This window comes from Alosa pseudoharengus, unplaced genomic scaffold (genome assembly GCF_046254945.1).
Source record: "Alosa pseudoharengus isolate Yale_2024_CS ecotype anadromous, Long Island Sound unplaced genomic scaffold, YU_APseudo_1.1 YU_APseudo_1.1_scf_1, whole genome shotgun sequence".
Lineage (NCBI taxonomy): Eukaryota > Metazoa > Chordata > Actinopteri > Clupeiformes > Clupeidae > Alosa > Alosa pseudoharengus.
Genome location: NW_027468564.1, coordinates 24804100 through 24828564, shown reverse-complemented (window position 1 = coordinate 24828564; position 24465 = coordinate 24804100). Strand labels below are relative to the sequence as shown.

The following is a 24465-nucleotide window of genomic DNA, read 5'->3' as shown; positions in this document are numbered from 1 at the left end:
TTAGACCACTGACACCGAAGCTATACACTATCTGAAAAATAATGTCCTGTATTATGTTGAATAAAGTTATTCGCTGCTGGGCAATTCCACGGAAAATTGACTTTTTGTCACATCCATAACGCCAGTGAAATGCCTTGGCATTTGTATGATGTGAATGATAACATTCATTTTTTGTACATTTTTTCTCATTTACGTTCTTCAGCCAAAAATAGCAAATGCTCAAATTTCATGTAATCATTCACATCATACCATACCATCACATTTTATTGGCGTTGTGGATGTTACAAAAAATGCAATTTTCCATGGAATTGCCCTGCTATTGTTTTTCAGTATATGCTATTCAATAGATGGGCCATTACAACTTTTTTTTTTTCCAATCACAGCTGTGGGCCATGACCAGACCATATTGATAGCTGTTCTGGTTGGAGTGGCGGTCACTGCAGTTGTGGGATTGTTCTGTATCATATGCAGATTGAGGTGAGATCAGATGAGAGAATGTGCTGCAATATAAACTCCAAACTCCTCAACAGTTATACAATGTAGAATGATTCTCTCATCTCATCACCTGTGTGTATTCATTTGTTGTGCACAGGAGATCTAAACAGTTGGCTCCAAACAATACCAGGACATCAGGTGAATACAACCAGGTGACATCATGACCTCTCCCTATTTTGGCTGAAAGGTTTGACGTTCAAAATGACTCCACTTTTGTCAACATGTCCAGTGTGACATGATAGCAATACATTTATGGTTAAAATGGATAATAATTTAACTTCAAGACTACTTTTAGTTAGCCATGTAACCCTTCTTGGTTTTAAACAAAGACACCATCCCCTCCCCCAATGGAATGCTAATGTGCTGGTTCAAGGCCTATCAGTTACACACAAAGGATATTACCTTGATATAATGTATCCATGTGTCATGAAATGTAAATGTATTCATGTTTGGTGTCATTCTGATAGTCTCAGTACAAGGATTGTAATGATTTGATTGTGAGAATGTTTGGAACATTCTATAAGTGATATTTCTGATATATAAGATATCTCTCCTCATGCTATTCAGATAGGTGTGAAGTGGGTGTGAGTAGGTGTGTCTGATGCCAACTGGAGAACCAATCATGTGGGCTTGTTTTGGCGCCATTTTCTTCTTTGTTTAAAGCATTTAAAAGTAACTAAACTGCAATGTTTGTCAGATTTAGATTTCTAGACTTGGACTAAGGATGTAGCGGAAGAGAGGACAAGTTGGCTACAGGCCAACCTAGGCCTTTCAGGCCTGGGCTAGGCCTACATGGACCATAGACCTTTTTTTTGTACTCTCTCTGCTTGTAACAGAATAAACCTGATTCCTGAGTTTTTCCTGAAGTTCGCCAGTCTAAGATTAATATTAAGTAATTATTCACCACAATTACTTTCACACATGAACACAGATCTGTCATGACATACAGCAGCTGAAATGATATATCACTTCATTCTTATAGGACAAGCATCTTCTTTACTCTAACAATGCACTGGCATCTTGTGTACTCTAGCATTGCACTGGGAGCCAGATGTGCTAGTTTTCTTAATAATATATCTTAAAATGAGACAAACTCTTTTTTAAATGAAATCAATTGATTTTACTGTATACTAGGGATGCTACAGAGCCCTAGTAGGGTCAGGTGTGGACACAAAAAAAAGTTGTTTGTAAACTGTGCCCACAATTTAGAAATCTGAGATAACCGATTTCTAAACTGTCCCCTCGATTTTGCAAACTGATCCCTCGGTTTTGTAAACTGTGTCCACAATTCAGAAATCTGAGATATCAGATTTCAAAACTGTTCCCTCGATTTTGCAAACTGATCCCTCATTTTTTGCAAATTGATCCCTTGGTTTTGTAAACTGTGTCCACTGGGATTTGTAAACAGTTCCAGATACAGATAATGGGGACACTGTGCACCCCTACTAAAAACAACACCAACTAAACTTTTTATATATATATGTATCTTAATTCATAACACTTCGTTTGACAAACATTTTTTACAGTGTATGTTAGATATTCATGGTCATGTTATTTATCTTCAGGATGGAAACCATGGCAACAACATGCAGATGAACATGAACCCCAACACCACCCAACCTGATGCAGTCTACCAGACCCTGAACCCCAACACCACCCAACCTGATGCAGTCTACCAGACCTTGAACCCCCAACAGCATCCAACCTGATGCAATCTATCAGAGCCTGAACCCCAACACCACCCAACCTGATGCAATCTACCACCCAACCTGATGCAGTCTACCAGACCCTGAACCCCAACACCACCCAACCTGATGCAGTCTACCAGACCCTAAACCCCAACAGCCATAATTGATCACAGACCTAGCAGCAGTGTCTTCTGTTTTTCACCCAGACAAATATAAAGCAGAGTAAATATAGACCTTTTACCCAACAAAACTGCAATGTGTGTTATTTTTAGTGGATATAAGTATCCCATCTAGGACACATGAGATTGTATGTAAGTTTATGTTCATGTACAGTAATAGCATTCCTTTAAATAATTAGGGAGACCTGATAGTGAGTCTGTGAATGTTGCTTTACTAAATGTTAAGTATGCTTTACAAGAGGGCAATTTAATATCCTTTTCTGATCTAAAATTTCTTCTCATGTGACATACTGTTTAGTACATGTTGTGTAGAATCTTGACTAAGGTCTCATTCACTCAGTTGTGAGATGCCATTTTCATGTCTCCTTGATTATCAATGTAATGTAATGATAGTGATAATGATGAAAGAGTGTGTGATCTCAAGTCAATATCTATTAAGAACCAAACTAGCTCAAGCTTGTTGTATACTTTCTCTGCTTCACTTAACCCTTAGAACCCGATTGACGCAAAGTGCGTCAAAAAACACACCCTTTCTTCTCTGTTACATTGCTCTGGAACGGTTCATCGCAGCGAGATGAAACCTTTATTGCACGACAGAGCAGAAGTGGGGCTTTCCAACGAGACTACACGCTTGTCTGTACGATCAAGTATGAAAATAAAAAAAAATCATGAAATTAAATCAAATTGCATCATATTTACAGTCTATACTTCTCTGCATTCACCTGCACACACATTACTCTAGTTTGAATTACTCGCGAACCCGTGATCGCATCGATATGGCAAGCATATCAGATGAAAGAGGGGGCACAGGGCTATCCATTGGTACCATGTTTATCGATCCTTCTGGCTTATAAAATCAGACAAAGTGACTGCAAAATAATAACGTCATGTACACAAACCAACGCTGCACACTCATTACTCTCGTTTGAATTACTCGCGGACCCGTGATCGCATAGATATGCCACGCATGTCAGATGAAAGAGGAGACTCAGAGCTATCATTTGATACCAAGTACATCCTTCTGGGTTATAAAACAGACGAAGTGACAGCAAAATAATAACTTCATATAGCTGGACTTACCCCACGTTTTTGTCTGTTCTTGTGGCAAAGCATGTTTATAATCCAATGCTATCATGTGTTTCTCTATGGCAAAGCATGTTCATATTCCGGTTTTGAGATCCTAGCAAATTCCTGCATGGCATCCAATTCAAGGCTCACATTGCATCCCAATTTGTTCAACAAATAAACACCTTTTTTGCCTTTACTTTGTTCATGGCAATGCAGTAAAGAGTTGAGAAATATTATGACTGCATACACACAGGCACGCAGGCTAACACGCAACCTCGGGTCAAGTCAGGTCAGATCAGTTCGTGTCACAGATATGGAGCGCAGAAAGGTAATTTTTCATCACTAAATAAAAAATGGCATTTATTTCCGTAAATCACACAGCAAATATTTCTGTAAATTGCTCAGCCCCAGAGTATCCCTCCAACATGGCTATTATATTGGCCGATTCAGGACAGTCTGCCCCACACACACATGAAATGCATGTAGAGCTGTGAGCTTGCAGTGGTGAGATACATGTCGAAATATAAGAATTTTTATAATACACTTTTTATATTGTAAATCTTTAAAAATAAAAATAAAATCAATGCTAGTATTAATACATGAAATGATGGCAGATCTGAATAGCCTAAACTCTCCTGAAAAAAACAATATATAATATATGTGTGTGGCACTTACAATGACCAGAATAAATCCTTATGAATAAAGGTAGTGAAAATGCCCTAAAAACAGCTTAGGGTTCTAAGGGTTAAGAATAAAACATCATTTCTGTCATGTCTGCACCTTTGACTCAGCCTGTGCGAGATTAATGTTTTCACATTGTTTTCTTTAAGAGGAAGGGGTCAGATCTAAGATATGGTATGGACAGTGTGTCATGGACACATAATGTCTCTGCTTATAAGTATAAGTAAGTATACTGATCCCATGAGGGACATTTGGTCTCTGTATTTATCCCAATACGTGAATTAGTGAAACAAACTCAACACACAGTGAGGTGAAGCACACACTAATCCCGACGCAGTGAGCTGCCTGCTGCTCTTGGGGAGCAGTGAGGGGTTAGGTGCCTTGCTCTTCAGGGCACTTCAGCCTTTCCTGCTGGTCGGGGTTCGAACCCTCCGGTTACAAGTCCGAAGCCCTAACCAGTAGGCCACGGCTGCCCCGTGAAAGATTTGTGAACGATAAATATCACTAACATCTTTCTAATTCACAATGTTGGTATTCAAACATAGATTCTTAATTTGCATAACTAACTAACTTAAGCACTGTCATATCGCATACATTACTGTTCCTGCACTACTGTAGTGCTGCTGCTTGACCAGTAGATGGAGCCCTTTACTGTGATGCTCTACTGCCTGTTCATGGCAAATGAGGATGGTATAGATTTCGTAATTAACCTGATGTAATTAACCTGATGTAGATTTATATCTTAAACTCCTCTCACATTTCTGATATGACTGTGTTCTATGGGCATGGTCAGAGACATTGCTTGAACATCACTGGCAAAACAACTGAGGCACATTGAGGAACATGGACACTGAGGCTCTGTTCGAAAACAAATATTTTGCTGCCAGTCGTTTTTGAAGGCAGCATTGATGCACATTTCATGCACCATATTACCCATAATCCTTTGCGGCAACATCTGAAACAGCTTTGAAAAGTAGGCTACACAAAGATGGCAAATTACATCGGCAATGGCTGCTGCATCTGTTGAAATGTGATTTGTGTGACATTATCTTTTGTGACTCTCACCAGCAACACCACCTGCAATCTAACCAGCAGCCCTTCATTCATCTGGAGTAAAGATGGACGTCCTGTAGAGAAGAAGCAGATCATCTACAACCAGCTGCAGCTCCACCCAGTCAGTTATGAAGATGAGGGCAGCTACACCTGTGCTGTTAGAGGACATTAGGATCTCCAATCTACACCTTACAGAGTCCAATTCATGTGTAAAGAGACATTAAAGAAAAAGTTTAGTGTGATATTGACCTAAAGTGTGTTGAAACATGATACCGAGTGTGAACTTTTGTCTCATAGCCTATCTCGGCTTGTCCCCTGCACTCTGAAATCCGGCGCTAGTTAGCCAATGCTACCAATAGGCCTCGGGCATCGGGCTAGCCATGCAAATAAATCACTATTTTACACCATTTACAAGGCTCAAAGTAGCTCCACACTTCATTGGTAGACTTCCGAGGGCCCTGACATTTAAAACGAGACATTGAGAACTTTGGTAGTTAGTTGGTAGTTTATTTACAAGACGATTTATACAGACAGTACCTTCACAAAGTTTGGTGGGTTTGGTGGTGCTGCTGCAAGAGGAACAGAGGGTGATGGTCACTACTCCACCATCCAGCAGCACGGCTCCAGACAGACTACAAGAGGTCATGGAGGCAACGTCCTCTACTCCAGTGTCCAGATTGACACAAAAGGTGCTGCAAAAAGGTATGGATCATATTTCACTTATAAAAAGTAATATTAGAGGATGTAATGCCGTGACTATGTATTAACTTAGCATGACAGTGAAAGATCTCAACTCCATATGTTGTTGATTTGCTTTATGTGCCTTCACTATTACTGAATTTATATAATAATGAAATCTTCCTCTCTTCTTGCAGTTACCCTGACCAACCAGAGGGGGAGCCCTTTGAGATCTACAGCAGCGTGCAGAATAGAGTGTGAAGCGATAATGATATCAGCCATGAACAAACACAGTGAAGGGGAACCCATCAGTTTGGAGTGATGAATTTGTATTCCTACAGATTAAAGAATATTAATCCATGTATCATAGTTTCTTTTTGTTACATTATAAATATGCTTTGATATTTTTTATGTATGTATTAATTAGTAACTAAACTAAATATTATATAATAATATGTTTGTAAATAGTGTTTGTTGTGTCTTATTTCCACATGGAGCAGAGGAGGCAGCACAGCCACAGCCAGGCTCCTGTTTCTGTCTCATTCTGCTGCAGTCGTCTACAGAAGGGTGTTATGAAGAGGAAGCATGATTGGCTCCGTAGTTTCAGTCATGAAATACTTTTGTTTGACAGTGATGTAATATCCTGTAGGTGTTTTTCTTTTTAGCAAACACACACACACACACACACACGTGTTACATGTAAGCGTGTATAAGGGATTCCTTGTAGATGTCTCTATGTCATGTTCTTTAGTTGTTTTAAGGACACCTGTCACAGCACAATATTCTTATCACTGTCCTGTGTCGAATATCTCCAGTACAGCTGGTGTCCCCTGCTTAAGCGGTGTTTGTGTACACTCCGTATTAATGTGAATGACCCCTGCAGAAGTGAGGTTTGTGGACACTCCCTAGTACTGTGGATGACCCCTGGAGAAGTGAGGTTTGTTACTACATTTAGAATGTTTGTAAGAAACCAAATCGTTTGTAAACTTGTCAAGATTTCAGCGAGAGAAAAGTATTTGTGCAGATCACTCACCTTACATCAGGTACCACAGAGCCCACCAGATAGATTGCCTGTGACAAGATGGCTGCCGGTGATGCCGTTAGAGACTCCGCCATAAGACATCTAGCCTTTATTATGTAGAAAATTCAGGGCAGAATAAGTGCTCATTGGCTGCTGAAGTCCACAACGCCTAGCGTCATTTACTAGTGTTAGTGGGAATCGGGAAAGAAGGAACATTGGAGCATGCCACACGAAAATACATCTTAAGTATTTATCATAAATATGGGTATTGTTGGATTGTTACCATTATTGTTGGATTGTTAACGTTAGGCTAAGGTTAATCATGCTGGTCTCTCAAAGCATAAAGTTAAGTAGACGTTGTAACCGTGTTATAAATCATTGAGAAAATTGAACTTCAGCAGCCAGTGAGCACTTAATCTCCCCTGAATCTTTTCTGATTGGTTGACAATTGTGGAACAAACGTAATGCTGTCGACAATTTTTGAGCGAGCACACAGATGAGTATAAGTATAAATATATATACTCTTTTGATCCCGTGAGGGGAATTTGGTCTCTGTATTTATCCCAACCCGGGAATTAGTGAAACACACTCAACACACAGAGGTGAAGCACACACCGATCCCGGCGCAGTGAGCTGCCTGCAACAACAGCGGCGCTCGGGAAAGCAGTGAGGGGTTAGGTGCCTTGCTCAAGGGCACTTCAGCCGTGCCTACTGGTCGGGGTTCGAACCAGCAACCCTCCGGTTACAAGTCCGAAGCACTAACCAGTAGGCCACGGCTGCCCCTGTTGTTGTTGGGTGTTGGGCGAGCGTGACAGAGATCTCCTTAGCGAGCAGAGGAACAGTTTATGTGAGCATGTACAGTGAACCTGAAAGAAAGGGGGCTGATGTTGCAGCTCTCTCTCTCTCTTTCTCTATTTCGATCTCTCTCTCTCTCACACACACACACACACACAATTCTGTCCTATCTTGTCAGCAGTCCTCTCTTTCTGTCAGACACATTTTCACACCTTTATTTTCTTCAGTTGAAGTGGTCAGATCTAAAATTGAACAAGCTATTTGCTCATGTGAACAGATTGGCCTCAATGTCAAGCCTTCACAGACATGATAAAACACAACATATCCACAGTTTAAGTTTAATGTACATGCTAAAATACAAAATATCACCACAGTTTTGGGTTATGGTGCTTTCTAAAACAGCTTCACGTGCATAAATTAATTAATGCAAGGCAAACCAATTCAGTGCTACTGCTTGACCAGTAGACTTGGTAATTTGCTGGTACTGTTACTGAAAGCTGTTTTATGATGTTACACAATATTTACATTGATTTACTTACTGAAATACCCACCATGCAGTTCTGGTATGACTGAATACTGATGAAAGTCACTTGAGACAAATCTACAACGCTCCAACAAAATATATAGTAAAAAAAATACTTTACTTATATGGGAGCCCAGATTGTTAATTTGGTGGTATCTTGCACTAATTGGTGTGGTCATGTGACCTGGTAAATCACCTATATCACCTGTCGGTGGCATGTGGAGATTAAAAGTGAACCTGATGAAGCATTGGCGTCATTCACTGAAAAATAAACCAGCAAAGTAAATCCACCAGTGTGCGGTGATCTTTCACTTTATTGAAAAATGCTTTACTTACTTATTGTTAGCCCCATATATTATAAATGAAGATGATCTACTGTAACTGCAGAGTGGTGTTTTGCACAACCAAAATGAGGAAGATGGGACACTAGCATGACATAATGCAGTCTGGCTGCATCTAGTCCAGTATATTTAACTGTGTTAAAACCACATGTGCTGCTAGCTGTGGGGTAGGAGCTCAGTGCTGGTTTAGAGTTCTACTTTTCCAGACAAGACAGGACGCCATTTTAACAGCAGCTAGACACGGTAACTACACGGTGCAATTATTCTTTTTTACAGAGTGCTTTTCTATTTGTCTAAAGCAAATACATATTGACATGGCTTTGTTTAAACAATATTCTGCATTAAATTGACTGTGTTGTGAAATGTTTGCATTTCACAGCTAACTGGCCCGAAGATGACACAAACGTTTCTTTCCCTGCTCCTATTGATCGTGATTCCTCGTAAGTAGCAACTTCCTGTCACACAACTGAATATCTGACAGAGTAACAGTCATTTCTAATCAATACATCTCAATATCCATGTTTAGTTTTTGAGTACAAAGATTTGGTGGAAATGATGTAGAAAGACACAAACTTCCCCTTTTTTATTTTTGAAAAAAAAAAGAAAAATGTGTGCCTCTCTTTCTCTCTCTCACCCTCTCTCTCACACACACACACACTCTCTCTCTCTCTTTGTCTCTGTGTGTTTGCATTTGCTATCAATGATTGAACCAGTATAGACCAGTGCCCATGTTACATGTCAGAGAGAAAGAAATATGATATGTAACTTGCATGCAGAATTTAGAATCAGTTTGTGTGATTGAAGCGTCTCTCAGCAATGTTGTTACTTGTGGGATTTAGACGCTTATTGTAAAAGATGTAGAAATTGAAAAAGAAGGTTTTTTTCATAAAATAAGGCTTCTCTCTCTCTCTCTCTCTCTCTCTCTCTGTGAGTATGTGTGATCTATATTGACTTCACTATCTACTTGGTCTCATCAGTCAGATAGAGTCAGGGAAGAAGACATGATGTGATGAAGTTTGATAACATGCATTTGCATGGGCATTTGCTGATGTGTGCCTACCCCTCTGTGCTTGCTGATGCCCTTATGGAAATTAAACCTGTTTCTCTGAAAAGTGCTCTTTTGTTATCTGCCCTAGTTCTACATATTTCTGTGTTTGATGTCCATGTCAGCTGTTGTCCATGCACTAACTGCCTCAGCATGCTAGTTGTGTGTGTGTGTGTGTGTGTGTGTGTGTGTGTGTGTGAGTGAGTGTGAGTGTGTTTGTTAGAACAGTGGAAGGTGTGTATGTTTGTTAGAACAGTGGAAGTCGGGTATGGAACCCACAAGTTTCCGGGCTACTGCATGCTAACCCAGCTCCTTAGCTACAATGCTACCACCACCCTTTAGAGTTCCTCTCCATCAGCTCTACCTCTTTCGGTCTCTTGCTGCTTCAGCTGTCAGCAACACTTGAAGCCTGGAGATATTGGTCACAAAGTAGCCTTATTGGATAGCTCACTGATTGGACTCATGTGTTGTTTCCTCCAGTTTCATCATGTGTGTTTAGGTTTCAAACTTTTACACTTTTTCTCCCTGAAAGCAACCTTGTTGAGTAAATTTCTCTTTACACTGAGAAAAATGTGTGAGTCAATAAAATTAATAATAGCCTGCATGAATGCAATAATGGCCAGCATGAATAGTCAATATAGGCTTTAATGAGATTTAGCCAGTCATCTTCCATGTACCACAAACAAAACACAAAATTGTTAATGTTTTAATTTAGTGCATGTAGAGGAGGGGCGGGTCTGATGAGAGAGAGAGAGAGAGAGAGAGAGAGAGAGAGAGAGAGAGAGAGAGAGAGAATTGTAAATTGGATACATTTTATGTCATTTAACTAGTATAACATAGGCTGCAACAAACAAGTCATCATGTGGGAAACACTGATCTATCTCTATATATCTATCCATTTCCATTCCTGTGTCTGGTTTGTGTTGCAGGATGTTTGGGTGCAGAGTGGGAAGTCACCTACAGCTCTACACACATCTGTGCTCTGGAGGGATCATCAGTCACCATGTCCTGCTCTTACACCTACCCCAGTGATCTTAGAGTTAAAGAAGCTTTCTGGATTAATGACGAAAAAACAGACTTTGTTGATTTGACAACCAAGGCCGGCTATAAACAAAGGGTCAAAGTGGACTGTGGAGATAAGAAAAGTCAGTGTTCTTTAACTATTAATAGAGTAACCAAATCAGATGCACTGCAACGGTACTACTGCAGGATTACCACCAACCAGGACAAGGAGAAATGGATTGGCAAACCTGGAGTTGAGGTGCATGTCACAGGTACATATAATATATTTTCTACAAAATCATGCACATGAGCACAGACATATTGCAAAGTTTTTCTGTCAAGTCACTTTAGTATGATAACACATATATCCATACTTCTAGATCTGCACATTAGTTCATCTAAAGGAACAGAAGTGAAGGAGGGAGATCATGTGACTCTCACCTGCATCAACACCTGTCCTCGTAGTACCAATCCTGCATTCACCTGGAGTAAAGATGGACGTCCTGTTGAGAAGAAGCAGATCACCAACAACCAGCTGCAGCTCCACCCAGTCAGTTATGAAGATGAGGGCAACTACATCTGTGCTGTTGGAGGACATGAGGGTCTCCCATCTCCACCTTACAGACTTCACGTCATGTGTAAGTGCATTAAGCATTAAATTGCACAAAGGTTTTAATCACAACACAGGATTGCATATTGTTCTTTTAAACATGCCCCCTTTGAATTATAATGTTCTGAGATATTGAGTTTCAAAGTTTTTGAATTCCATAGATATGTATTGATAAGCGGAATATATTTCTATAGACATGATGTCCAAAAATGCATTTCACTTTCTTAATTGGACACAGAATAAGAATATGTTATGTTTCTTGTGTGCTTTGTAATTAAAGTATATTTGATGAATATGTTATGATTGAGTCATGTAAATGCCACAACATATGTACTAGAATTCACTTCTTATGTCATTTAATCCAGATCCTCCAAAGAACACAAGAGTTGTGTCTGATCCATCTGATGAAATAACTGAGGGAACTAGAGTGACTCTGACCTGCATGAGTGAAGCTGACCCACCAGTACACACATACACCTGGATCAAGAAGAGTGGAGCTGTAGAACTGGAGTCAGGAAAGGAGAAGACACTCACCTTCAACAAGATCAGTTCTGAGGACAGTGGAGAGTATATCTGTCGAGCAGACAATAGGATTGGTCAACAGGACTCTCCTACCATGCTAATCAAGGTTTCATGTGAGTATTTTTTATTTTGATTCCACATGATTGGAAGTGTTGCATTGTCACTCGTGCGCTTTTTCATTAAAGGATATTAATTATTAATTGTTCATTAATGAATTGTTTTATGATTGTGTCATATTCATGTCAAGACTCTAGAATTTACTGTTTCCTATATAATTTTATCCAGATCGTCCCAAGAACACAATAATTGTGTCTCGTCCATCTGGTGAAATAACTGAGGGAACTAGAGTGACTCTGATCTGCATGAGTGAAGCTGACCCACCAGTACACACATACACCTGGATCAAGAAGAGTGGAGCTGTAGAACTGGAGTCAGGAAAGGAGAACACACTCACCTTCAGCCAGATCAGTTCTGAGGACAGTGGAGAGTATCTCTGTCAAGCAGCCAATAGGATTGGTCAACAGGACTCTCCTGCTGTGTTAATCAAGGTTTCATGTGAGTCCAAAACAGTCTTTTAAAGTATGAAATTGTGACTGTTTCCTCATTCTCTCTTTGGTCATCTAGAGAAGGCAACAGAGGAAATGCATATCAGAGGTTCAGAGACATTTAGAGATTGTTGGATAGAGAAACTCAATTAGTCATAATCTAAGGTTGTTGTGATTTCTGTTTTCTTTCCAATCACAGCTGTGGTCCATGACCAGACCATATTAATAGCAGTTCTGGTTGGAGTGGCGGTCTCTGTTGTGGGATTGTTCTGTATCATATGCAGATTGAGGTGAGATCAGATGAGAGAATGTGCTGCAGTATAAACTCCAAACTCCTCAACAGTAATACCGTATAATGTAGAATGATCCTCTCATCGTCCTCTGTTTTCATTTGTGTGTACAGCCGATCTAAACAGTTGACTACAAACAATAACAGGGCATCAGGTGAAGACAACAAGGTGACATGAATTCTCCCTATCTCGGCTTAAAGCTTTGACTGTCAAAATGACTCCATCTTTGTCAACATGTCTGATGTGCCGTGGCTCAAATCAAGGTTTTTCATTCTTATAGGATGATGATGTCCAGTACTCCAACATCGACTGCAAGAGGTCCGGTCGGAGCAGAGCTGCTGGTCCCCCCAGTGATGCTGATGCTGCAGGAGGAGCAGAGGATGATGGTCACTACTCCACCATCCAGCCCCACAGCTCCAGACAGACTGCAGGAGCTCAGGGGGACGACGTCCATTACGCCAGTGTCCAGTTCAAAAAGGCAGGTGGTGCAAAAAGGTATGTGCTGTACCTCATTTTATTAATATTATAAAATGCCAACACATCTGCATCTTACAGTTTGGTTATTACAAATACATGCCAACAATACATGCCAACAATGCCTTCCATTTGTATATAATCAATTTGATTACATTTTTTAAAAAAAATTATAATTGTAATATTTTGCTTAACTTATTTTGCTTAACTTATTTAGCCAGTTTTGGTCTATAGCCTACACATTTCTCTACATGTTTAATTGGTAAGCTGCTATGCTAAACTCTGTGACTGTGCTAATGTCTCCCTGCAGTTCTCCTGACCAGCCAGAGGGGGAGCCCTCTGTGATCTACAGCAGTGTTCAGATGAGCTCATAAAGACTATTTGATAAGACCATCATTAGCAAATGTGTTAAAGGAATGGCATTGCTTCATCTATAGTCTTATAGTTTAGAGATTATTAATCCATGCTGTATGTTTTTAATATTGTTCTGTGTTCATACTTTTCCTAGCTAACAATTATGCTATAAAAGGCAGGCTACAGCAGGGGCGTAAATAAAGTGTTCTGCTTGAGTGTATGCTGCCACGACTATAATGGCGTGCACATTTCAAATAAGTAGACCACTCTTCTAAACTTTTTTTTTTGTGTTTCCTGGCTGTTAGGCTATAATACCATTATTAGAGATGCACCGATTGCAATTTTCTGGGCCGATACCGATTTCCGATTTTACATAGAGTTTGACCTGCCGATACCGATTTTAGCCGATTCCAATTTCATTTCTTCTAACCATTTTACAGCACACACACAAATAGTTATTTTCTATCTTTTCTTTGATAGAACATGTATAGACATGTAATCAACTCAAATAATGAAATGGCTGTTAAAAAAAATGGAACCGGTGAGCAGACAGATTTTTCTTCAAGTCTAACTTCAGCTGCAGTATCAAATTATGGATTAAGTTAAGTTATGGAACACCCATTTTATTCTTCTCACATCCAATATCCAACTAAAGATATAAGAACAATTTTCATGATACATTTGAACATGCTACCATGTAACATATTTTCATATACATTGATGAATTTATGGGAGGGCGAGGGAGAAGTGGCAGTAGCCTAGGCTATCACGCAAACACAGGGGAGAAGTGCTAATAGCGATTAGGTGCTCCACCATATGAAAAGTGCACGTCTGTTTTGCGGTGAAAAAATCCATCCGGTTAAATGCATCAATTAGGCTATAGAAACTTTCAGGGACGGCTGATTCAGTATTCAGAGCATCAGTTTTCTTCATTGTAGGCTACTATGTCAAAAGCAACTTTAACGTTTGTTTGCCTTTCTAATAGGCTATCGTTTGTTCACTTTCACGACATCCACTTCTCAATCTGCTAGACTAGGGTATTTTAAGGCATAGCCCTAGTCTACGTGCATTAAATAGTTTGAGTATTTTTTTTTAAATGGAGTAGAACTACTAGGGCTACTGTATGTCGCTGCTTGTTGACATCTTATTATGTAGCCTATGATCGCTAAACTTTGATTATTTTTAATGTCACAATCGGTTATCTCCGTTCAGCAGCGCTTGTGGTTCAGCTGTGCACGCAATTAGCGGCAGTGACAGGCGGTGATGAGCGATGTTTACGTAGCCTAATGGAAGTGACAGCTTACCTAGCGTTCATGTGCTTCGGAAAAACCTTTCTCCGAGTGAAAACATCATCATTCCGCGTCATTCACGTCACTTAATGTGTGAGTCAGAGGTCGGAAACTGGGGCTAGATTTTGCTAACAGAGTTGCCCAGTTAGGGGCTCGTCATCACTTTTGTCGTCACGTTGTAGTTCGTTTGTAGTCCATGTGGCCTTTCATGTCCAACAGTTTTAATGTGAACTTGGGAATTTGCCCTTTTTATCACTTGAAAAGCTGCATATCTTTCTTTCACGAGCATCTTACACTATATTTTAAGCAAATACAGTTGTTTGTTTAGGATTAGTGAGTGTATGTTTTAACCTTTGTTGTGGCATCCGTGTTTGTCTCACATTAGATGGCAAAGCACTTGAACACTTGCTGTCGGAAAAACAAAGTAGCCATGGGGGCGGTCCTTGTCATTCCGAGGTGCTCTGAATGCACCCTTAGTAAATTCCACGCAGTAGGCCAATGGCAAAGCACAGCGTTTGCTGCATAGAAAAACTCAGTAGCCTATCAGCGCTTTCTTTGTAGCCCTACATCCAGCCCTGAGTGTTGGCCTGGTTGCTAGCACGAGTGTATTTGACGGGCATAAAATCGGCATGTCTCAGACTGACCGGCCGGGCGCCGGTCATGGCCGATCACGTGAAAATCGGCCGATTCCGGTCACCAGCCGATCTATCGGTGCATCTCTAACCATTATATGTTATAACACCTGTGTTTTGTAATGACCTGCAGCTATTTGTGCTGCATCCAGTAATGAAGATGCAGTGATGCATTTGGAAAACATCTCCCAGCCCACTAGGTGCTGTGCAGTCCGCTAATGGGCCCCAGCCCCAATGGTTGAGAAACATGTAGTGCATCTCGGGGGAAACCACTGTTTTTGCTGCTGTTGCTAATGAATACTGAAAGTACAACAAAATAAAAACAGACTTCATATAAACAGTCTCCTGTAGCCTGAACAGTCTGCTGGTGTTAGGGGGTGGTGTAAGTGCAAAAATATGTTTTTAGTGCAGAACAGGTGCATGTGTCTACCTTGCTGTATACAATTTGTTTTTTTAAAAGTACAGATGGCTGATTGGCTGAAGTCTAATGTTAGCAATGTCCCCCCGAAGTGCCTGGATGCAGTTACACGCTCAGGATGTCAATATGCAACCCTCTGTTCAGGCTTGAACACAGACTGATGCAGTGAGTTCACGCTACTCTTTTATACAGTGTATCTGAGGTTATCGTCTGTTTGTCACTATGCTAATCGAGAGAGAGAGAGAGAGAAAGAGAGAGAGAGTCAATCATATATGGTCCCTGGAACTAGCATAGCGAGAAGGACTTTTTTTGGGGGGAAAAAACGAAAAAAAACCTTCTTTTATGCCCACTCACAAAAGTCTAAAAACAGCAACAGCAACACTGTAGTTGAACAGCATTCTTTGGTTATCACACCCTGGTGGCGAGGAGGGAAATTACAGTAAAAGCCAGTTTAAAAATGTATATTTCCCGCGCAGTGACAAATAAAAACAGTTTTATTTTCAAATGGTAAATGCATATACCACAAAAGTTGTAATTCATGGAACATTTGTGCAAGATCACTGACAGAATATGTACTAAATACTGCTGTACATTATGGCTATGGAATTCACTGTGAATAACACACACACAGAATATGTATAGACGTTTTTTAGTCCTTCAACTCGTGGAGTTTTGAGTATGACCTACAAGTGCAGAATATGAGGACACAACATGTAAAAAAAGCTCTCTGTGTTGGCCAGGTTCTCACTGAATTCAGCAGTCAAATCAGCTCACATTCTCTTGCAATACCACTTTGCACCACATGTGGCACTGTATTTGTATTCACCACAATGCAAGTCAATGGAAAAGGGGCATGCAGCAAAATTTGCAGAACTCTGCATAGTGACTTCAGCACTGATATGGTGCCAATGTCATAGTTGCATGCTATATGTTCAATGTGTATATATGTTTATGTGTGGATTACCTGAGTTAATATGTTAATAATGTCTGACTCACACAACCCATCATCGGTGGTCACTCAGAGTCGAGTATGATGGTCCTCCTGGGGTGTCCTTCTTGTGTGATGCTGATAGTGCTGATGCTGTCTATGGTTGCTCCTCCAGGATACTGATAGTGGTGCTGATGGTGTCTATGGTTGCTCCTCCAGGATGCTGATAGTGGTGATGCTGTCTATGGTTGCTCCTCCAGGATGCTGATAGTGGTGGTGATGGTGTCTATGGTTGCTCCTCCAGGATGCTGATAGTGGTGCTGATGATGTCTATGGTTGCTCCTCCAGGATGCTGATAGTGGTGCTGATGATGTCTATGGTTGCTCCTCCAGGATGCTGATAGTGGTGCTGATGATGTCTATGGTTGCTCCTCCAGGATGCTGATAGTGGTGCTGATGGTGTCTATGGTTGCTCCTCCAGGATGCTGGTGTTTGTGCACTTCTCTTCCCAGCTGTCAATCAGGATGTTTTGGAGGCATCTCTGGTGGTAGGACTCCAGGGCTCTTAAATGCTATAGGTAGTCCATGTCTCTGGGCCATAATGAAGTGTTGGCAGGATAACTGCTTTGTATACAAGCAGCTTGGTAGTGGCAAGTAGGTTGGGATTTTCAATGACCCATTTGCGGAGCTCTCTCTCTCCCTCTCTCTCTCTCTCACACACACACACACACACACACACACACACACACACTGTTACGTCCCTAGCTGTTTGTGTGTTCCTGCTGCTTTTCTGTGTATTTTTCAGACACTCCAGCAGGGGGCTTAATTGCTGGACCAGCCCTATATAAGGCGCTAGCGTTCTGCTTCGTTTTTGGCCTTCTGGCTTCGTTTTTGCGGCCTTCTGGCCTTTGCTTGATATTGTTTTGAATGTTAATTTTTGCCTAGTTTAATTATAATAAATTATTGATTGTTTTCAAATTCATCCACCATTGTCTCTCATGTTTTGCCCTTGCTTTATTTAGTTTTGTTATAGTTCCCTGACCCCTAGCAGGGGACATAACACACACACACACAAACATACACATACACACACACACACACACACACTCACACACACACACACACACTCACACACACACACACACACACACACACACACACACAACAGGGTGCGAGTTAGGGGGAGCAGGGGCCTAGTGGCCACCTGAGCTCCCCTGGAAATATGAATGGGTATGTGAAATTGTGGGGGAATATATATGGGTATGTGAAATTGTGGGGGAATATGAATGGGTATGTGAAATTGTGGGGGAATATATATGGGAATGTGAAATTGTGGGGGAGCTCTAAAATATTGATTGCCAAATAAATTATATTTTGGCCATGGTTTTCCCTAAAATGTGTAAAATAAGATAAATAAAATTGTATTTTGAGTTCATGATTCATGAAAAAAGTGCCTGCTTGCACGTCAGAGGCGCGAAACGTGGAAGCGCTGCCCGCAGCTCCACCCACTAACCACTCACACAAGCTCGTTCAGTTAGCAGCACTGTCGTTATGTGATAGGCCGCCTACTTATGAGAAGGGCTATATGCATCATTGTGTTGTGTACAGTATGTGCCGTTGCGTCTCTCCAGGCAGTGAGAGGGTTGTGCTGTGCTATAGTCCTAGCTGTAGCCTATTGTAAATAATAGGCTATTGCCATATGTTAGCTTATGCCATAATGTTATTGTTTATTGTTTATGGTTGGTGCCGCTGGCTGCTCTTATCGCGTGTGTTTGGCTCTGTGTACAGCCTTATAGGCTATAGCCCATGTGATTGTGAAACAATGTAAGTTGTTGAGTAATTTTAACCCTCTATTGCATGTTATATTTAACCCTCTACTGCATGTTATATATGGCAACAATTAATTTATCTTAGTGTTTCTAATTGGCAGTAACACAAAACCCATATTTTACTATTCATATGTGAAAAAGGGGATTTTAGTTTTGCTATAAAAAATAATTGTTAGGATACATGATGTGGATATATTGTTAGTACTTCCTATTTCTACAGAGAGGTACCTCTTTGACCACCACCACCTGTCCGCTACCTGTGGATGGTCAACATTTAGAATTTATGCATAATTTCTTTAAAAAAAAAATGAAAACACTATCTGGACTATGTAAACATGAACAATGTATCATTAAAACAAGTTTATATATAATGAGTTTTTTGTAAATTGGCAAAATAAAATTGTTGCCATATGGCAACAGTATGCAAATACGGACCTTTTTGTGTCCATTCAAATGAATGGTATCATAGGATTGCATTGCACTAGGATACTCTGGGAATATATACAACTTTTGACAATATTTTGAAGTAAAAAAAGTAGGGCTGTCAATCGATTAAAAAAATTAATCTAATTAATTACATACTCTGTGATTAATTAATCTAAATTAATCACATATATAATTTTTGCTGAGAAAGTATTTTAAATATTTGAATGAATCATTAAATAATCAGCATTAGTGACATTAAAGTTCAAAAACTCTTTTATTATTATTTTCACTGTTCAAATAATGGCCATAATAATCTATGATATGACCTAATATGCTGAGGAAATAAATTCAACAGTGCTTCGGGAAGAAGTTTTTTTTTCACATACAAGGCATTTCAGGGCACAGATATAACCTAGGGGACACAATGAAACACTCCCCTCAATGTCAACACTTATTTCTTTGCATTGATGTGTGACTATAGAGTTGATGAACTCCGGTAATATGCAAATTCCTTGCTGCAGACATTGCAGAGGACTTTATTTTCAACACTTTATTTGTATCAACACCATCAGGCCATTTTTTAAAAGTAAATGTTCCAATCAATGATCCAGGCAGCATGTTTTCTTCTCTCTCCTTCATTTTACAGTCAAATTTTTACTGACTAGAACGGCTCGGGGTCAAAGGTCATACGGAATCGATTAATCTGCACTAATTTTTTTAATCAGTTATTTTTTCTCAAATTAATTAATCGAAATTAATCAGTTATTTTGACAGCCCTAAAAAAAAGCATTATTTACACATTTATTTGTAATTTCAGACATTTTGGAGTCTTTTAGGATATTGTACATGTTTACCAATTTGCAAATTATCTATGGAATGAGGTTCAGACAGTATAGTGATTGGAGCGGTAAAGATGTATTTTGTGTTATTGTTCACCACACAGTCAACTAGACATGGTGTTTTCACCATTTTTGTTTGGGATTTTGGGAAAGATAAAAGCACATTGTTTGCTCTTCCACCAAAGAACTGTCAGGATTAGCTATAATCCAGCAATAAGGAGGAAAAAATTGATATGTGTAGCAGATAGAGGCTGCAGTCACCCATCCTGTCTCTTTGGCTACAGCTTTAGCACCTCAGAGGCCAAAGGTTGAAGGGCAAATGGGGTGACCCTTCTCTCCTCACTATAAATGGTGTAGGAAGTGGGCTGGCTTGCTGTGGAGCCATCCAAGGCATGCCCAGTGTGAGCCTGTAGTATGACCCACGCCAGAGACCCCTTATAGGTTGACCCTTGTGTGTGTGACCCCATTTTTCTCAAGACAAACACCATCTCTAAAGAGAAAGTTGGATACTGCGCCTGGCTGGCCTTACCTACGCTGCTTCTGCTGCCTGTCGAGTTGGTGTTTTCAAGAGCCTATTGCTTCACCGCTATCATCTGTCTGGCTCTCTGTGTGGTGCTACGTGCTGTGCTGCTTGCATCTCTCCCCTGTCCATCTCTATCCTCATCTCTCCTGTCTGTGAACCTGCTGGTATCTAGTCGGTTGACTGTCCAGCTGCTGGGTATATAGTCGGTTGACTGACCAGCTAACGTGGGAGCTTGCTATCCACCTAATTTCTCTTGGACTGATGCTTGGGATTGAGTGAGAGGTGTGTGCTGACTATGGGAGGGTTTCAATACACAGCCATTGAGCTTCAACAGTTCTCTTCCACCAATGTCAAGCCCAACATCGACGTGCTCCATGTCTGTCGGGTAGCTCCTTCATCATCCAGCGAGTGACTGAGGATAGCATTCCGAGGCTGAGACAAACAACATCTCCTCGGAAATGCCTGCCTGCAAAACACAATATCCCAGAGTGGTTTGCTCCTGCCCAGAGGCGCACCTTGTCAACAGGCAAACCAAGCAACTGCTTGGAGCCCCGAGCCGCTAGGGGGCCCCCGACCTGGTCTCAGCGCGTTTGCCGGTGGGACAAGCGAGATTTTGCGTGCTCCTGTCCTGTTGTAGGCTACAAACAGTACATCTGTACATGTAGGCCCTATGCTATGGCCTTATAAACAGCGGATCTGTGTTCAAAAGAGTTCAAAGAATCCACACATATTTAGGCTACTGTGGTAAACGTCGATCAAGGGTGCAGTGATGACGGATCAACATCGGATTTTGACATTTACTCAATGAAGTTATAGGCTAATGTTAATTGGCAGAAAGATTGAACATGGTTTGCTACATCTATATGACAATATACTTCAGCTAGCTAGCGACAGTTACAACTAGTTAAAGCAAGGAGATGGTTAACGTTATGTTTATATTAGGGCTGTCAGCATAACGTGCTAATGAGAAAGAACCAATGAGTAAGGACCAATCATACACGTTAATTTTTCTAATCACATTAATGTGTGCCGCCAAAGATTTTTAATTTTACACCGTCACTTGTTCTGTTATAAACAATTCTCTTTGGTGCCAATATTTTGACCCTTTGATGCATCGTTTATTGTCCACAAACTGACTAACTACTGTCTGCCTTCCTCCTGTAGGCCTAGTCATGAAGATAATAAACACTAACGCCTAACGCAGTTCTGAACTCCCGGTCGGCTGAATGGGCGTTATATGTAAAATCCCTGTCGGCTCAGTCGACATGAAATTAAAATATCATTGACACACCTCGAGTTTAAACTATAATCTACGACATGGGTTGGCAACAGGCGGGCCAAAGCTGCCGCCACTGATATTGTTTGGTCCAGTCAAATTATTCTGGCAGTCCTATTTTTTTAAATCTTTTATTTTACGATATCGATTTACAAATAGCCTATTCACCAATCAGACTGTTGGTGCTTAAACAAATATGAGAAAGAACACCAGAATGCACTGGATCCTGCTAGCTGTGCATAGACCTCGGCCAGCGCTTCAATATTGCGCCTTTGTGCTTGTTTGGAGCAAATAGCTGCGTTTTGTAGTGTGGTATAATATTATTTATTGTGACAGCGTTGTTTCATATCTGATACACAGGTTTTGCATTTGTGAAACTGGGTAAGATGAACGCAAAGTTAAATAGGCCCAGCTATTTTTCTCCCAGCTCCAACTCCTTTAGTTCGCTTCTCACTCTGCATGCTAATAATTCTTGTAAGCAAACAATAAACATTGTAACATTGTCAGGAGATAGGTCAACCAAGTAGCTTATTTAAGAATAAAAGATAGACTTTATCCAAAGAAGTTTTTCATGTTTGGAACATTTGGAATTAAAAAAAAGGTTTTATTTAATTCAACCAAGTAGCTTATTTAAGAATAAAAGATAGACTTTATCCAAAGAAGTTTTTCATGTTTGGAACATTTGGAATTAAAAAAAAAGGTTTTATTTAATACATTTTCCGTTGGTATCCGATTATTTTAGCCTAACATAATGGTGATGAACACTGGTCGGTAGGGCCCCCTTGAAATTTTTGCTTGGGGCCCCCACAGACTCTAGAATCGCCTCTGCTCCTGCCTCTACATCTAGCAGGAGAGCGACAGGCCAGCATCTGATCAACATACAGACTGTGTCCACTATCACCTCCTCTGCGGCAGGATCATGTGACGACGTTGTTGCTCCTAACTCAAGCACGAGGGCGTGTCTTAAGGTGGAACTACTTAGTGTGAGATCTCTTTCAAATAATACATTTATTTTAAACGATTTTATTTCATCTGCCAACTTGGATTTTATGTTTTTAACTGAGTCCTGGCTACAAACAAATGATCATAGTCAGCTTGTTGAACTGTGTCCTCCTCAGTACGAGTCTTTCAACAAACCTAGAGTTAGCGGTCGCGGGGGAGGCATTGTGAGTGTGTACAAGAAGAGCTTAAAATGTCACCAAATACCTTGTGATGACTTTTCTTCCTTTGAAGCGCTCACTTTTAAACTTTGTGGTCCTGATCCAATTTTGTTTGTTGTTATTTACCGTCCCCCTAAACCATCAGGTTGTTTTTTAAATGAAATCCAAGAATTCCTCTCCACTCTTGTCTTATATTATGACAGTGTTGTTCTTTGTGGTGATTTTAATTTTCATGTTTATGACTCCAGTAATGTTCATGCTACTGATTTCCTAAACATTGTTAAATCTTTTCAATTTTGCCAACATGTGTCTGGACCAACACATAACCGTGGTCATACACTGGACCTTGTTTTCACTCTGGGTCTTAAAATATCCTCTGTTGATTGTTTTGATATGACTGTATCTGATCATAACTGTATAGTTTTTAGCTGTGAAACATCCATCATCAAAACTGTCACTCCCAGCTCTTTCTGTTCCCGCATATTCAATGAGCATAGTGCCTCAAAATTCTGTGCATTATTCCAGAGTCAATGCCCTGACCTCTCTGAATACTCTTGTACCAATGATCTGGTTGACCAGTTTAATTCCATCTGCTTGTCTTCTCTAAATGTTATTGCACCCATGAAGGCTAGAACTAAGTCATCAGAAAGAAAGCAGCCCTGGATTAATAGTGACATTCGTAGTTGTAAAAGGGATTGTAGGAAAGCTGAGCGTAAATGAAAGAAGTCTGGTCTTCAAGTTCATTATGACATTATGAAGGAATCACTTAAACACTATAACATCTTGGTTAAGGATGCAAGATCACATTACTTTTCAGAACTTATTTCTGATCATCAGCATAATCCTAGATTTCTATTTAAAACAGTAGAGCAGCTGGTAAAGCTCCTGTGTCCCAGTGGAAAGTGATGCTGATTGTGAAAAGTTTTTGTCCTTTTTTACTGAGAAAGTAGAGTCAATTAGAACCTCTATCACTCCTAATACTATGCACTCTGAAGTCTCTTTCTTACAGGATAGGCATACTTTAAACCACTTCAATACAGTTACTCTATCTGAACTTCTAGAGACAGTGTCACATATGACAGTATCTTCCAGTCCTCTTGATGTAGTACCAACAAAGTTCCTATTAGAAGTAATTGAATCTGTTGGGTCCTGTTTGCTTTCTATTTTTAATAGTTCACTTTTAAATGGCATTGTCCCTGATTACTTTAAAACTGCAAGTGTGAGCCCATTGCTAAAGAAATCAGGGCTTGATCCATCTCTACCTCAAAACTACAGACCTATTTCCAAGTTACCATTTGTATCAAAGATTCTTGAAAGATTAGTGTCCAAGCAGCTTGTCTCTGCACTGGAAAATAATAATCTTTTTGAAAAGCTACAATCTGGTTTTCGAAAGTATCATAGCACTGAGACAGCACTGCTGAAAGTTACTAATGACCTTTTAAGAACAGCTGATGATGACCTTTTAAGAACAGCTGATGATGGCATGTGTTCTGTCCTTGTACTTCTTGATCTTAGCGCAGCCTTTGACACTATTGATCACAGCATACTGCTGCATAGACTGGAACATTGGGTGGGAATTTCTGGTACAGCCTTACAATGGTTTTCATCTTACTTGTCAAATAGGACGTTTTGTGTTTCTGCAAACAGTTACACATCTTCATTTTCTCCTGTCAAGTATGGGGTACCTCAAGGGTCAGTTTTAGGACCAATCTTATTTTGTTTATACATGCTTCCTCTTGGGCACATTATCCAGAAACACTCTGTCTCCTTCCACTTCTATGCT

General features: G+C 40.3%; 1 protein-coding gene, 1 long non-coding RNA gene and 1 pseudogene across 2 annotated transcripts; 2 read left to right on the top strand and 1 right to left on the bottom strand.

The window, feature by feature from the left end:
* The window catches only part of LOC143123348 (uncharacterized), a 685973-nt pseudogene that overhangs the window by 196965 nt on the left and 464543 nt on the right, over positions 1-24465 (bottom strand).
* Positions 392-2786, top strand: LOC143123942 (uncharacterized). The gene is made up of 3 exons (XR_012986961.1): positions 392-477; positions 593-682; positions 2061-2786. It is a non-coding gene; the product is annotated as an uncharacterized LOC143123942 (long non-coding RNA).
* On the top strand, positions 8697-14055 carry LOC143123419 (opioid-binding protein/cell adhesion molecule homolog). The gene is made up of 10 exons (XM_076284829.1): positions 8697-8765; positions 8902-8962; positions 10497-10841; positions 10950-11207; positions 11545-11814; positions 11987-12256; positions 12446-12536; positions 12650-12704; positions 12817-13031; positions 13321-14055. The coding sequence occupies exons 2-10, from the start codon at positions 8917-8919 to the stop codon at positions 13382-13384; spliced, it is 1614 nt and encodes a 537-aa protein (XP_076140944.1). The 5' UTR covers positions 8697-8765; positions 8902-8916; the 3' UTR covers positions 13385-14055.

Bases quoted from the DNA above. Each gene is read 5' to 3' on its own strand.
- LOC143123419 (XM_076284829.1), top strand. From the start codon at position 8,917: ATGACACAAACGTTTCTTTCCCTGCTCCTATTGATCGTGATTCCTC. The intron at 11,208-11,544 runs GTAAGTGCATTA...CATTTAATCCAG, and splicing joins TTACAGACTTCACGTCATGT to ATCCTCCAAAGAACACAAGA. The intron at 12,537-12,649 runs GTGAGATCAGAT...TTGTGTGTACAG, and splicing joins TGTATCATATGCAGATTGAG to CCGATCTAAACAGTTGACTA.